This window comes from Spermophilus citellus (assembly GCF_964194105.1).
Source record: "Spermophilus citellus genome assembly, chromosome: 16".
NCBI classification, from domain to species: Eukaryota; Metazoa; Chordata; class Mammalia; order Rodentia; family Sciuridae; genus Spermophilus; species Spermophilus citellus.
The window spans coordinates 49,049,996-49,067,309 of record NC_138196.1 but is presented as its reverse complement, the minus strand read 5'-3'; the positions used below and the strand labels follow the sequence as shown (position 1 = coordinate 49,067,309).

General features: G+C 33.8%; 1 protein-coding gene across 1 annotated transcript; it reads right to left on the bottom strand.

Annotated features, from left to right (window-relative positions):
• Positions 1-560: 560 nt before the first annotated feature.
• Positions 561-2,774, bottom strand: LOC308635210 (lathosterol oxidase-like). Its single transcript, XM_081269500.1, has one exon. It carries the CDS (start codon positions 2,549-2,551, stop codon positions 1,652-1,654), a length of 900 nt encoding a protein of 299 aa, XP_081125626.1. The 5' UTR covers positions 2,552-2,774; the 3' UTR covers positions 561-1,651.
• Between the last annotated feature and the right edge of the window lie 14,540 nt (positions 2,775-17,314).

Genomic DNA, 17,314 nt, shown 5'->3' with positions numbered 1-17,314 from the left:
GACACTATACCTCATTGCCTTGTTGCTTTTATCTGCAAACACACACACACACACGCACACACACACACTCACACCATGCTTCCATCTTTATTGAGCTATCCACTGTTTTAATTGCTTTTTTGATGTCAGTAGCTTTGTTCACATACAATTGGTTTAGAGGATATCCCCCTTTATCCTAATGTCTCCTCTCTTGCCATTGATGACTAAATCTTGTCATCTTCTAATTAGTTTCATCTCAAATACTACTTTACCTAAAACTTTCTCAATATTTCTTTTTTTTCTCTCTTATAAAATGCTAATTGGTACAGTGAAGTAACACGGCATTTTACCAATATAACAATAAAAGACATTTTCTTCTGGATCCCAGGCATTAAATTTTATGACTGGTCTCTTGCTAAAACACTCAAATCTAATAAAGATGTGAAATATCTCTCATTGACACTGAACATCTAGAATGTTCTAAAATAGCTTTAACAATCCACATCAACTATGTGGTTTCAAATTGACACAAATTTTGCATAGAGCATATTTTGTGCTATTACAATATTTAACTGATACAGTTTAATAACAGGATGACCAACTTTTATTGATTGATAAACAGCTAGTAGAATGCCTTTACAAAACATGTTTTTCCAATATATTTATGTTACAATACACACATTTCTTTATGAAAGTATTTGGTAAGCCTTTTTGCAGAGGCAATGGGGAAAAGTAGAGAAACAGGAGAATCAGATTTCAAAACAAATCTTCAGAAGAAGACCTAAATATTTGGCAATTACTTCCTTTTATAAACAATGATGGATTTGTAACTTTGAAACATATCAAAAGTGCAGTGCATAAATTTTATTTTAAAAAATCAGTAGTGCCAAATATATTACTTTGGCATCAAATTTCTCTAACTATATTCAGATTCCATTTTTTATACTTATTAAATAATGTTTTTAAATGAGAAGCATCAATATCTCTAGCTAAATAATCCCATATCTGGATTAAATCATGGTAGAATTGATTTTTTAAAAAATTTCCATTTATTTATTCATCAGTATAATGGACTATTTGACAGTGTCCCAGAAAATGAGGCTCCTATGTATAGGAAGACAATCATTTTATTATATCTGCCATTAAATTGACATAGCTATCTAATATATCAAATTTTCTTTTTCACACTGACATTTCCACTTGAACAAAGTCCTATGAATATTCATTATCATACCAACACTGAAGACTTAACCATTCCTGGAACAAGGAACCATCTTTATATTAGTATTTTTTGGTTATGGTGCTTAGTCTTGTATTATTAAGCACAATGAATTTTTCTTAATGAATACAGGTGGATTAAGGCAAAAGGATATAGCCTATTCCCCTTAGTAGTATATTTTCTATCTTATTTAGAATTGTTCTTGAGGTTAATCAAACTACAGATCTGCTGGCTGCAAAGACAAAAACTGTCCCCTGGGCCAGCATCTGGCATTTTAAGCATGAGACTCTAATCTTGATGGTCACACCATCTTTCCTTGGCCTACCTTTGTAACCATTCCTTAGCCGAACACACAATGCTAATTTTCAAATGATACCAATTACTTGCTGTGTACCTTGGCGTGTGTAGATTATTTTTCCTTATTAAAAATATTTAAGAATAATTGGGCAATAATTACTTAGTCTTTGAAAATTCTCCATTGCATAATTTTTCATTTTTACAACCATTTTCTGTAGGGCTGTTGCATTTTTCTTCTGCCATCTTCTTCACATAACTAAGTGGTCCTTTACCCTCAAAGGAGGAAGGGTTTTTGAATGAACCTCCAATTCTATCCCAAAGTGTGAAGTACTGTCCATAGTTATAGTCAAAGAACATGTGGTGGTCTGTATGATGTGCTGAGCCATTAATAAATGGCTTTAAAATCTGGGGGACACGAAAATCACCATCATGAATGGAAATGGTCCAGATATTAACCAAGATGTACAAACCTAAGTAAACCACTTTGTGTAATGGAAAGATAAAAGGGTATATATGGTGAGGTAGACTCTGAAGGAAGCCATCCACTGGGTGAAAAGCATGACTTGCAAATGGAGTGGGGATCTTCCAAATGTGATGAGGTTTATGGATACGCTTGTATACAAGTCTATGATGAAGGCCTCTGTGAATCCAGTAGGTCAGCATATCGGTGAAAAAGAGGAAGGAGATGACACTAACAATGAGGTGAAACCAACCACTTGGAAACTCTCCTATGTTGTCATATAATTTGCTGTAACCTCTCAACTCTAGCAGGAACAATGCAACAGTGGGGATACTTATCCAGGGTAATGACTGGACAGTGAACTTAATCTCTCGATACACTTGATTCTTTAAAAACTGTGGATGCTTCATTAATGAATGATCATATACAAAATAATAGCTCAATGTGGCACAGAAGAAATAAAGGATATAAGCGCCAAGATTTGTCACAATCAGGAGACTAAGAGTTTGTCGGAAGATGTCATCCTCTGGCCATCTGGCTGGATATACGTATGGTGTAAGAAAATCATAATCTGCGGCACTGAGAACAAGGTCCATCTTAGCCCCAGCAATCGAAACGGTGCACTAAGACACAACAGGAACCTCAATCAGTTGGAGTCAGGAGTTGTCATCAAATGAGTGCAGAACCTGGAGAGTCCACACTGCTCCAGCCGCCGCCGCTTCCCGGATGCCGCGGCGGGCCAGCGGCGGGCCAGCGGCGGTCAGCGGACTCTGACGGGAGGAGCGGAACCGAGCCCACTCACCAGGCAGCAGCAGCGGCCAGCCAATCAGGGGCCGGCGCCATAAGCTGATGTGACGGCGGATCGCGCGACTTGGCAGCACCCTTTCTCAATATTTCTGTCTGATATTTCTCATAATCTCTACTCCCATAATCACTGTGACCATTCCCAGAAGTAATCAGAGGTGGAGTTCTAGTATGGGAAATGAGTTTAATTTGGGTTAATGGGGATGTTTTTCTGAAGAAATTTAAAATAGTATAAAGTCCTGAAGCTTAAGGAAGTTTGAGATATATGTGGCAAATTTTATAATATAGATGATAATTAAAGCCATGAGAAGTGACAAATTTTCTAGAGAATATGCGTAGGATAAGAGAAGCAAGAAGAGGAGAAGAGAGGAGAGGGGAAGAGAGGAGCAGGGTAGAATACTGAATGTGATGAAAGCTGATTGGCTTCACTCATGTGCACACTACATTTTTTTTTTTTTAACAACCACATTCCAGTCTCTTATTAGAGAATAAAATATTTCCCCGTTATATTCATTCCTGGTATGTAAAAACTTGATTACTCAACTCTTTTTTAGCTAAGGAATGAGATAAAAATTTCCTACATTGCTATGTCTTATGTAGAATGTCACAAGGGCAGGGGAAAAAAAAAGAAATAGTGGGAGAGTGTTCATTTTAGATGAGACAAACTGATGAGACTGCCACTCATCTCTTCCTGCTCAGATCCAAGAGATCGTCTTGGTTCCCCATTATCTTATAAATAAATTGACTTCATACTCCTTCACTTGGAGCTGAGGAGTTACAGATACGCTTTCAATAAATTCTATTCCTCCTAACATGGCCAGAGCAACTTTTTTCTTTTTTCTTCTTCCACCCAAGGACTCAGTTATACTAAATGAAAGAACATTTATGCCATATGCATTTCTATTTAGGATACTAAGAAGAAATTCCAGGTAAGAGAGAACAACCTCTGAGGGTAGCGTTCAAAATCTCTCAAGAACCAAAGAATCTTTGTCAAAGCAAGGGAATATTCAAGATAAAATTCATTGTTAATATTAAACAAGTTAATTATTTTCTAATTTTATTGATTGAAGAAATGAATGTAAAATAAGAATAAATACTACTTAAAAATATTAATGTAATCAATTTAATAATTTTTAATACTTACCAATGTTTTCTTAAAATTCTTTACTTCACATAGACTGTTTTATTTTGGTACTCTTTTTTAACTTTTGTTTTGAATGCCTATTTTATACTCATTTTTCCTAGAGTAGTAATCAAAGTGTTTAAAAGTATATTTTATTATCACACAGTTTTGAAATTTATTTTATTTTTATTTCTTAGCAACCCCATTTTTTTTTACTTTTTAAAATTTTTTACCTTTATTTTATTTATTTATTTTTATGTGGTGCTGAGGATCGAACTCAGGGTCTTGCACGTGCTGGGCGAACGCTCTACTGATGAGCCACCACCCCAGCCCATTGAAATTTTTGTTTCTACTTTAATTTTAATTTCCTCTGTGATTCACAACATCTTTAAGAGTAAATATTAACATGTTTGGTATGTAGTTTACCTCACAGAAATAATTTTAATTTGTTTCTAAATTATGGTTAAAGAATATAGTACTATTTCTATTAATGTGGAAATTATTGAAGACATGTTTTGATATATAGTATAAGATACACTGTAAAATATTCTACAGAAGTTTATTTTCATCTTACAGATTTGACAAACAAAATGGAAACAACATTATCATATTCAGTCAGATGGATCCATTATTTCTGATTTCCTTGATCTATTATGGAACTGGATGAATGTGTTGAAATCTCTTACTATGATTACATTTCCAATAATTCCTATGGTTTTAGTTTAGTGTACAAGATTAAAATACAAAAAAATTAGATTTATATTCTCTATTGTGACTTAATCTCCTTATAATTGCAAAATCTCCTCCTTCAAATTTATTTTTCCTTGAATTTACTGTAGCTTGGTATTAATAGCTGAACTCCTATTTGTTTTTATGCTTAACAGTCTGTGATACATTGTTGTCTATTCATTTATAAGCAATTCTACTTAGTCACTTCCTTTGAGCTAGAATATTTTGGTTATAGTTTTTTTTAACAATATCAACCTTTTTTCCTTTTTCTTTTAATAGGTGAATTTATGCATTTATTCTTTGACTTATGTTTGGATTTTGCTATATTTTCTCTTTTTATGAGCTTCTTTTGAAATTGTCTGGTTCTTTGACTTCTATAAAATCTCTGAGGTAATTCTTCAGTAGTCCACATTATCACAGTAAATAATATCTGCTGAGGGCCATTACCAAGTAGGAAATTTCCTTGCCAGCGTACCCCATGTTAATTTCGCTGTTGACATTGCATGTTAGGTGACCCTGCCCAAGGACGAGGGTGGATCCAGGATTAGGGTGTATCCTGCAGTTTGAGGAAGTATCCCAATCCTTGGGTTTAGGGCGTTCCCGGTTTAAGACAAGTTTAAGGCGTTCCCAGTTTAAGACCTTGGATTTTAGGGAAGTTCGATGTTGAGGATTATCGCTGCTGGAATTAGGGCGTTCCTGCTGCCTAAGCTCCTGTTGAACTCTCGTGAGATTCAGAGAGCATTTTGGGAAATAAGCCTCGTGGAGTAGGTGAATTGGGTGGCAGGAGAACTGGGATTGCGAGAGAACGTGTGTGGAGGCCGGTCTGAGTTCGGGAATAAAGAATTGCTGTTTGAATCTACAAAGCTGTGTGGTGGCTCGTGATTCTGTGCCCAGCCGAGACTGCGGCAAATATCATCACCACTGATTCAAAAAATAGATAATGTTATAATCGATCTCTGTGTATAAGTACATATGTATGTGCATTTATATATGTATATATTTGCATGTTTACATGTAACTAGTGTTCAGATATTCTGTAAGTATGAATGTGCTCTATGTGTGTGTTTGTGTATATATGTATCAAACCTTAATAACAACCCAACATGGCACATACTTTTTACTAAGCCACATATATTAGCATATTTTTAGAAACAAGGAGTCAGGATCAGCAACATTAAGCAAGTTACCTCCCTGTGACCTCACGTTTTGGTGGATCTGGTATTTTAACTCATTGCAAGGTGCTAATTTTATCATTTTATAACACTCTTGTACTACTCTGATTTTCACTTTTGTTGACTGTTCTACTTCTATCCTCTATTGGTTCATTCATTTAATCAATAAATATATCTTACGCAACTAGTTATTCTATCCTATTCTAGGACAGGCAGTGGGAAAATGACAAATGTCCACCCTTGTGAATCATGTGTGAAGTGGACTTCTTGAAGTTGCTCATTATGCTGGAGCAGGAAGATAACTGACGAAGGAGATGCTATTAGGAATAGCTACTTGGAATGATTCTTTAGGATGCTTTATATCTGGAAATGGTGCTTTCTCTAAATCAAGAATTTGCTATCATTTTCTCACAAGAGGATATCAATTCAATGCTTATATTAGCTGATATCAAATGTTATGGAGACTTATAATGCAATAATAATGATGATAGTTATTTTTGTTTGTACTAGCCTCAAGAGTGTACACATGAACTTTATACCAAATAAGTATAATAATGTATATGACATTATCCCTGTCTTCTAGGATGCCATACAACCTGGTTGGTCAACCTCAGTTCAAGTTTTCACCTTTTTTTTTGCGGGGGGAGGGTGGTTACTGAGGATTGAACTCCAGGGAACTGGACCAGTGAGCCACATCCCCAGCCCTTTTTCACATTTTATTTAGAGACAGGGTTTCATTGAGTTGCTTAGCATCTTGCTTTTTGCTGAGGGTGGCTTTGAACTTGCAATCCTCCTGCCTCAGCCTCCCGAGTCACTGGGATTACAGGCGTGCACCACCATACCCGGCAAGTTTTCACCTTTTATATGAGCATAAATTATTAGTATTTCTTGTACTTTTTAAAAAACAGTTTTTTAATTACTCATATGAAAAGTTTCTAAGATCTATTGATAAATAGCGAAAGCCAAGTTCAGAACAGCATTCGTGGTAAATGGACATTTGTCTAAAAATTGAAGTAATGAAAATATCACACAGATAGATGCTTTTCTGATAAGCGCATGTGTCTGAACACACAGGAACTTAACTCCTTGCTGAGTCTTAGAGATAGCTTTCTTACTATTTATACTTTTAATATGGAAACGGTAAGACTGCATTACCTAGACAAAACATTTCAACTTAAAAGAAACAGAAGTAGTGGCATGCTAACAGAAACAAATAAAATTCTATAGAAATCATGGATGACTGAGGCTAAAAGATTGCATATTTGAGTTATAAATATTGGCTAAGAAAACCATGCTTTGGGGGCTTTTCTGATCTGCTGTAAAACTACTCCCTGTATTATACTCTATAAGTGACTGTGTACAGCTCACACTGGTGAATGGCCATTTACGCTCTTTCTAAAGGGTGGAGTAACTACAAATTCCTTGGAATTCTTTTGCAAGTGAGATATGCCTCTATTCATTCATTCATTCATTCATTCATTCATTCATTCATATGGTAGAGACCAGCTCTTTGCACTCTTAGAAGTGATACCCATTCAGTAAATAAGTTCCTTGTTTGTTCTCTTTGCTCATTGGTCACAACCCTAGCCCATCCATCTCTCCTTATAATCCTGCTTTGCATTGCTTTAGAATCTGTCACTTTTATTGCATTTAAGTTGTGTTTCTGTTGCACATTCTGTGTTGCACATGTGTAATTCTGGAATATCACAGGAAATAAACTATTCTAAATGCATGTCAAACATACAGGAGGAAAAGCAAACACACAGAAATATGCTTTTGGTAGACTGATGCCACTCAGGTATCAGCAACAGGCTTGTCTCTCTGGGTATCAGCAAGAATACTTGGTGTGGTATCAATGTGAACTGGGTGACAGATTTATTTAAGAATCCATGTACTTGCAACTTTGCCAACAGTCCTCTTACTTTTGAAAGAACAGAATAATTCACTTTTTTTTCTATTCTGAAAGTCCATTCTTCTATCCTTTCAGTCAGTCTCACTGATATTACCTCAAACAAACAAACAAACATCCTTACTTACAATTTATCTCCTGAACAAAACCCTGTCTCAGGAGCATGCAGCCAAGTTTGGGGCACAGAGTGGCTTTGCATGCATCATGTTGTGTATAATTTTTATTCACTTGCCCTGGTCAAGCACTGATCCTGGGTGTCTTGAACATTTACTATAACCCAACTATTATATCCATTTAAGCCTGTTATATTATTATTATTATATATTATTATAACAGGCTTAGAGCTTTAAAAATTGCTTCATAGCCAGTCTTGGTGTATTCCCAGTGGCTGGGACAGGAGTGGGATGGGGGGGGGGGGCTGAGGCAGGAGGATCACAAGTTCAAAGCCAGCCTCAGCAACTTAGGAAGGCCGTAAGCATCTTAATGAGACCCTGTCTCAAAATAAAAAATAAAAAGCTGGGATTGTGGCTCAGTGTTAAAGTGTCTATTCATTCAATCCTCAGTACAAAAAAAGAAAAAAAAAAGCTTCATATAGAAAGTTCTCACATTGACTTTTTTTTATTTCCTTCTCCTTTTCCTCTATAACTAAAGTTGGTATAAATATTTGTGTATAACTTTTTGTAAGGACATATGCTTTTATTTTTCTGGAATAAATATGTAAAACTAGATGTATCATTTGGTACATGCATATTTAACTTTATAAGGAATTGTCACTTTTTTCCCAAAGTTCTATGCAATTTTATAATCTTACCACCAGCATATGAGAGTTCCCGTTCCTCCACGTACTTGGCTACTTGCCATGGTCAGCTGTTTTAATTTTAGACATACTAGTGGGTGTGGAATCGTATCTCATTGAAGTTACCAAATGGCTGTATTTGATAATGCATAATATAGCTTGAAAGAATTCTTTCCTTTTTTTTTAAGAAAACATATTTTTATATCCCATCACATTTTTGTTTCTGAGAACATTTCAGAACATTTTGAAAACTTTACAAAGTTTTATTTAGAATTTAGTTTTTAAGTTATCACAAAATGAATCTAATTTTTTAAAAATTTATTCATTTGGCAAACATTTGTTAAGCACCTATTATATACTAGGTTCTGTGTTAGGAAGGCACTGATTAGCCAAAGATTAATGAGATATTGTTTCCCTTTTTGTAAAGTCTGCTGTCTAGTAGGTGGAGCAGATATGTTAAGAGTCAAATGATAGTACTCAGAGGTTTAAGCTTAGTGGATATTTTGGTTGGCATGAAGTGGAATAAGGGAGAAATAGAAACACTGAGGGGTCTTAGTATGAAGGTGAGAGAGAGGCAATCAAGAAAGGAAAATGAGAAGTAGAAATTAGAGACTGGAATAAACACTGAAGAGAGAATTTTGAAGATTAAAGGAGAAGCTTCCTAAAGTGGGGTAAAAATTTGAGAAGAGGTCCACTAATGTGATACCTGAAAGGAGCCCTTTGAAAGCCCACAGGTGATCTTAATATAAGGATGTTCGATATGATGATAGAGGTGGACATCATTTATATAACAGTAAACTAGACAATTTTTATTGATTTTTTTTTAAAAAAAGTAATTCTCAAGAAGGTTTTGGATTTTTCTTTAGATAGGTCCATATTTCATTCTTACTTTAATTCCCAACATTTCTAATATAAATACGATGTTAGTTTTCATTATTTTTAGCTTTGTGTTGTTATATTGATTTTCATATTTTCCTTTTGGATTCAATTAGAATCATGAAACCACTGCCCTGACTGTACCACAAAGACACAGAATAAAGTCTTCTGTTATTAAGAACTTAATGGAGTTGTGGGAAAGTTACAGCAGAATGAAATTTCTCAGTCTGAAGACCTAAGATCTAAGATTGCTGAGTCATGGTGATACCATTAAAGATCAGTTGTTCTTCACTCATCTCCATCTTTTAATCTTCTGCTTTCTGTGTTAATCACTATTAGAACACTCTAAATAAGGACTTAGCCTTACTCTTGGAATTCTTGGCTTGTGTTACTTTCTAATTCTACTAAAACTAACTTTTCAAATATTACTATAACATACACATGGGTAAAAACTGACCCCGGCATGCTTTTTAGATGGTTCTTATAGCAGTACCCATGAGAAGTATGCAGGTCCTTGAGTTTGGGGAGTCAACTGATACCTTCATCATTTCACTGAAACAAGGAGGCAGAGGTTTGGCCTTGGATAAAGAACAGGAGAAGTACAGTTAAACCCACCATGTCTGTGAGTTTTGTGTTCATGGATTTGGCCAATCATAGATTGAAAATCTTTAAAAGAAAAAAATTGTGCCTGCATTGAACATGTACTGATTTTTTGGATCACTATTTCCTAGACAATGCAGTGCAACAGCTATGTATATAGCATTTACATTGTATTTAGTCATTATTACTAATCTAGGGATGATTTAAAGCATAAGACAGGGTGTGTGTAGGCTATATGCAGATATTCTACCATTTTATATAAGGGCCTGGAGCATCTGAAAATTTTGTTATGCTTGGTAATTCTGGAACCAATCCCCTTGATAATGAGGGAAAACTGTATTCCATTGCTGAATGGGAAAGGCTTTATTTCACCAGAGATATACAGCACAAAACTATTTTTTAAAAAACTTCATCCAGTCAGAATGGCAGCTATTAAGAATACAAACAACAATAAGTGTTGGCGAGGATGTGGGGGAAAAAGACACACTCATACACTGCTGGTGGGACTGCAAATTGGTGCAGCCAATATGGAAAGCAGTATGGAGGATCCTTGGAAAACTGGGAATGGAACCACCATTTGACCCAGCTATCCCACTCCTTGGTCTATACCCAAAGGACTTAAAAACAGCATACTATAGGGACACAGCCACATCAATATTTATAGCAGGACAATTCACAATAGCTAAACTGTGGACCCAACCTAAATGCTCTTCAATAGATGAATGGATAAAGAAAATGTGCTATATGTACACAATGGAATATTACTCAGCATTAAAAGATAATAAAATCATGGCATTTGTAAGTAAATGGATGAAGTTGGAGAAGATAATGCTAAGTGAAATTAGCCAATCCCCCCAAAAAACAATTGCCAAATGATTTCTCTAATTTAAGAATGCTCATCCATAATATGCTGTGAGGGGTGAGGGATGGGAGGATTAAATGAACTCTAAATGAGGCAAAGGGGAAAATAGGAGGAAGGGGAAGAAAGGGGTCATAACGATAGGAAAGATGGTGGAATGTGATGGTCATCATTACCTTAAGTCCACAAAAACATGAAGGATGTGACTCTACTTTGTGTACAACCAGAGATATGAAAAATTGTGCTCTATATGTGTTATATAAATTGTAATGCATTCTGTTGTTATATAACAAATCAAAAATTTTAAAAATGTACTGAACATAGACTAGCTATTAGAAAAAAATAGTCTCAGGGCTGGGGATATAGGCTGTTGGTAAAGTGCTTGCCTTATATGCACAATGCCCTGGGTTCAATCCCCAGTACCACCAAAAAAAAAAGTCTCAGCAATATTTTTTTTAGAATAAATACAGAAACTTAAAGTTGAATACAGAAATTTCCATTTTATAGATTAAATATGATTAAATCTCATTTAATTAAAAGGTTTCAATGTAATATTTCCTGTATGAGTAAGAAAACTGAGGAGTAGGGAGAACATATAAAGCAATATAGTATGATTTATGGTTGCATATTTTAAATTTCCCAAAATGAAATTCCTGGTAAAATTTTTGGCACCTGTGTTTTGCTTTGATGAAATGATCCTTTCTTTTGTAACAGCTATTTTTGAAGATACATTTTTTTAAAAAAGGAAAAATGGTGACGCTAATCCCATTGGTTGAAAAATTTTTATAATTTAACAATCCCCATTAAATTAGATAATACAGGATGTATGACTCATACATTTTAAAATTTTATTTTCCTTTTCATTTGATCCTAGATTTAGAGATTGGTTGCTTTAAATTTTTTTCAGAAATATAGTAGATTCTTTTTTCCTCTCTTCTCCCTCCCTCCATTCCTTATTTCACTCCACTTTGGTGTGTTTAGAATATCATTTAGTTAATAATTTGCTTATTTTACTCCTTAAAAGACAAAGCATTTAAATATAAAGCTACCCTGTTTTGACTGGGTCCCAAAGGGACTGATAAGAAATGTTTTCCTTTATACAGTTTTCTAAATAATGTGCGATGCTCTCAATTTTCTCTTGACAAAGTTATTATTTAGGAAAATACTTAGTAAATTATGTTACGTGATATGTAAAAATGTCACAATGAACCTCACTATTATGTATAGTCATAATGCACTAGTAAAATTCTTAAAAATACTCCTAAATTTCATAATGTATTTTATTTGGTATTTGCTTGCCTCCTACAATTAATAACTTAAAAAACCTACAAATTATATTTAGTAAATAAAGTTGTATAATTATATAAAAATTATGCCGAAAAACAAAAAAGCAAATTTCATCATGCTAAAAAGTTATTTAGGCCCTTTGGTAAGTTTCTATCATATTTCCCCACATACATACTTACTATTATGGAATTATATAAATAAGTTTTAAAAATTTATGTTTGTCCTGTTTCTGCCAATTGCTTCCAATACATAGGAGGTTATTTGCTTACTATCTGTGCCATAAACATTTTCTACACTGCTACATAAGTGTTTATAATTATTAATTCTATTGGGATGCATAATATTCTGATTGTGTGTGTTAAAACTTGATATTTTTTTCCTTTGGGCATTTAATTTTTTTTTTCTATTTGGGCTATGATAAATAATGCTGAGTTGAATTCACAACATTCCCTGTTTTGGATTATTTCCTTAAAGCAAATTTACATAAATGGGGTTCTGGCAAAGAAAATATGAATATTTTTATGGCTCCTAATATAATGCCAAATTGCTTTCCTAAAGTGTTGGAGCATTTAAAAATGCAATCAGAAATGTGTGAGAGTACCCATTTCTTTATTCCCTTGCCAGCATGAGATATTATCATTTAAAACCATTTTTCTTAATTGAAGAGATTTAAAAGGGAAATGTGTTTTGATTTGCATTTCATTTTTTTTTTTATAAATGTGTTTATGTTTCATTTTCTGTTTTTTGAAGCATTTGTTCATCTCCTTTGGTTTACCTGGCAAAACATTTATCATTCTATCTGACTTTAATAGTTACTAATAAAATGTCAATATACATTGTCTATTTATATACTGAATTTTATTTCTCTCAGATAAAATGCTTGATGAGTTCAAGATGGTGAGAGTTATATTTGGTGTTTGTTATTCAATTCAGATTTTAGAAGATACATTCAATGATGTACTCAACATGATTCACATTCTATTTGATGATTTTCATGCCCATTAAGATTACAATACATTCTGTAAAAATTATAAGATTAGTCTTCAAAATAGCCAGAAGGTCACTCAAAGAGCCAAAAAGACTTCATAATCAATCACCAACTGTCACCTGTCAGCGTTCACAGTTTAAAAATTTTAATCAGTAGTTTTTAATGTGATTATCAATTGCTTTGTTGTATTGACTACATAAAAAACACACCTAGTTGCATCTTGGGGAAATATATTGATTTTTAAAAAATTAGCAATTAGAAAAAGAAACCTGTTCTACATCAGCTGTAAGCAATCTCTACGCAAACTTCTTCCTCACACCTGGGCAGGCAGGGATGTGGAAGTCTTTTGAGGGTGTTAAGGTGAGGACGTTGGCAACTGAGAGTGGTGTGTCAAGGGTAGTTACTTTGTCCTGGACAGCTATTTTGATCATGGCAAAAATGAAAGCATGGTTATAGTCCAGGCTGGAGGCTTTCTCTTTTCTTTTGCAATTTGGTATCCTGCCACCCCAGTAGTTCCATCTTTTCCACCCATGCCCCTGCCACCCCAGCAAAACCTTCCCCTGTAGCTCTTAAGCTACTTAGAAGAAAATGAAAACAAAACCAGCATTGCTTTTAGAAATAGAAATCTGTCTCCAGTTCTTTGCTACACACATTCAGTTTGCCCTGTGGTCTGCTGAGGGAAGTGAAGCCAGGGACACCAATATCCATCTGGATGCTAGCCCAACCTGCAAAGGGCCTCTTGGAGCTGGGAGAATGAATGTAGGTTCACAAAGTGCTTAGAACAGTGCCTGAAACAATGTCAACTCTAAATTAATTAAACCTATTATCTGCTGTATATAGGTTAGTTCTGTTTCTCAAGTTCTCCCTGGATGAAGTTTCCACATGACCACTGATGGTTGCTTGTTAGGAACTGCAGCCATGAAATACAAAGCAAGCCCAGTTGAACTGTGTTTAATATATATTTTTTAAGTTTTCCTATTAATTTTCTTGAATCTTTTTGAATCGTATTTCTAAAAGCAGAGGGAAAAGAAATGTCCTTCAATATTAATTCTAAATACCGTAATTAAAAGTTAGAATGATATTAGAATGAAAGGCTATGCATGTTTTCACTTTAGATCTTACAGAATGTTGAGCCTGTAAGTGCTTACTAATCAGTAACATCTAAAAACTGTACAGCACTGTGCCAACTGGAGTTGCACATTTGAGTCCCCATTTGAACTTATTGATCTTTCAGACTACTACTATTAATTTTGCAGCAATATTATCTTTATCTTATAAATAAGGAAACTAAGAAATATGGATAATAAGGTCATTAAGCAGGCAGAGCACATCGGGAATTCAAATCAAGATATAAGTTTTTTAAAATCTATATGAATAAAAGCTCCATTTTTCAAAATTTAAAAAGTCCTAACAAAATCAGGTGAGTGCAAATTAGAATAATAACCAGATATCAGGCTAACCATAATGAAGTAATGACAACATACTCACAAGGACTTCTGTTGAAGTGGAAAGGGTACAACCATTTTGGGAAGCAGTGGGGCCACATCTAGTGGAGGTGAAAATATGAATATCCCTATGAGCTGGCCATTCCACTCACTAATAAATACTCTAGAGAAAATCTTGCACAGATGTGGGTTTAAGAATGTGCATTATTACATTTCTCATTAGAGTGAAATATTTACAACAATGTAAATATGCTTGTCAAGATAAACAATTAAATTGTGCTGTTGTCCTACAATGCAATAGAGAAGTTACAATGAATTAGAACTGCATGTCTCAGGCTTTTGGATAAATCTCAAAAACAAGACGCAGAACGGAAAATCAAATTACAGAATAAAACATACACTATGTATGACATTGCTATAAAAACAAATCTCTATTACCTACACTTTTTGTCTCCGAACAACATTTGGAAAACTTCAGAAATGACTTCTGTGACTAGTCCATATTGATGGGTAATTTCATAGTCTTACAGTGGCAAACAATTGTAGATTAATACCTCAGTGAAAAATAAAAGGTTGGGTGTGAGATCGTAAACATAAACATGTGTTTAAGAATAGAATATATGAAACACTTGTATATGTGTGTAAAATTGCATGTTTAGAAATGCATAAATAATTTAAAACATTAGGAATAGATTGGATTTTGAGTGGGTTTTATTTTATATTAAGATATATTGATGTGTAATCATGTATTAAATCTTTCTTTCTCTTTCTCTCTTTTTCTCTTTCTTTCTCTCTCTCTTTCTCTCTTTCTTTCTTTCTCTCTGTCTCTTCTTTTCTTTCTCTCTTTCTTTCTTTCTCTCTTTCTTGCTTAGATGGAGCCCAGGGGCATTCTACCACAAAATTATATCCCCAGTTTTTTTGCTTTTTTTTTTTTTAAATTTTGAGATACAATCTCAATAAGTTACCCATACTGGCCCCAAACTTGCCATCCTCTTGCCTCAGTCTCCCAAATTGCTGGGATTATAGGCATGCACAACCATGCCTGGCTGTATAAAGATTTTAGATACAGTCTAATAAGGAGATACACATTTCTTCAAACAGAAAAATAAATTATTTGTCAGAATTTATGTTTCTCTTTTGAAATTAGAAACTATGTTTGCATGTGGTAAATAAACATATATAAATCTTTCTGGCTTTTTAAATACTTTAGCACAAGAATGACTAGATGACCTTTATCACTAGAAAGACTAGATGATATTTTTATAATCTAAAGACAATTTTGAGAGTAAAAGAGCTTGCTAAAGTTTTTTGTTTATCTATTGGATGAAAATTACTTCCAGCATATTGGTGGATTTATAAGAATTTTATCCAAAAAATGTTATTTCCTTTAAAATAAAAACAAAAATAAGATATTCTTGATATTGATTACTAAAGCATTAAATTTTCATCTTGGTATGTTATCACATTCTTTATTCAGTTACTTAACTATACCTCTCTTTAATTCTGTGTCACTGTTCATTTTCTGAAATTTTCCCAGCATGGTTTTATTACTTTTAAGTTTCAAAATAATTGTTTTTCAAATTTGCACTTTATACTACTTATTAAGACTTTCAATTAAGTCTTGAACTTTTAACTGAGACATTTTTTTTCTCTGTAAACATTGATTTACTGATTAAACAGAACAAATTCCACCATTTACGATTTCTAAATGCTAGAGCTTTTTTTTTTTTTTTTAAGAGAGAGTGAGAATGCTAGAGCTTTTAAAAATCGAAATGTTTAAACATTTTAGGCCAAATATTTTATAAGCATGTCTTTGTAAGTCTTTGAAACTTTGTTATATTAAAATATTATATCAGGAAAACTCATCATTTAACTGTCTCTTTATGATTCATTAAAAAGTTTCTATGAAATTTAGGTTTTTTTAAGGGGCTGGGGTTGTGGCTCAACAGTAGAGCACGTGCCTAGCATGTGTGAGGCACTGGGTTTGATCCTCAGCACCACACAAAAATAAATAAATACAATAAAGGTATTGGGTCCAACTACAACTAAAAAAAATAGAAATTTAGGTTTTAAAAAAAGAAATTTAGGTTTTAAAAAATCATAGACCTCAATTTTAATTCATTTTTTTGTAGGATACAAATCTATTTAATAAAAATGGGAGATCCAGCAAAAGTTATTTTCACAAATTGCAGTATTCAAAAGTGACATTAAAGAATTTTAAAAATAAATCTTATAATCTGAACTCTCAGTCATTTATTCACATAATTCTTCCTTTACTACTATAGGGATAAATTTCAATGTCTCCTTATTTATACATTTTATTATCAATAATTATAATTTGCTATAAGTTTGAGGTGTTCTAATCTTTGAGTAACTAAATGGAATATTTATAACTCTTTTTGAAAATAATGTTATTAAAATCCAAAAGACTCATTTACAAAAGTGTTTATTTTTAAGCAAAATAATCCTCCAGAATTTCAGACATTTCTGTTATGGTTTAGATGTGAGGTATCCCCCAAAAGCTCATGTGTGAGACAATACAAGAGAGCTTAGAGGTGAAATGATTGAGTTATGGGGTCTTAACCTAATCAGTGCATTAATTCCCTGATAGATATCAGGTGGGTAGTAACTGTAGGTGGGTAGGATGTGGCTGGAGGAGGTGGGCCCTGGAGACATGCCTTTGGGGTATATATTTTGTCCCTAGTCTGCAGTTTCTGTAGCTCTGCTTCCTAGTGTGATGTTTAGAGCTTCTTTCTTCCACAGTACTCTTC

Coding starts and splice junctions, on each gene's coding strand:
- LOC308635210 (XM_081269500.1), bottom strand. CDS start 2,551: ATGGACCTTGTTCTCAGTGCCGCAGATTATGATTTTCTTACACCATAC.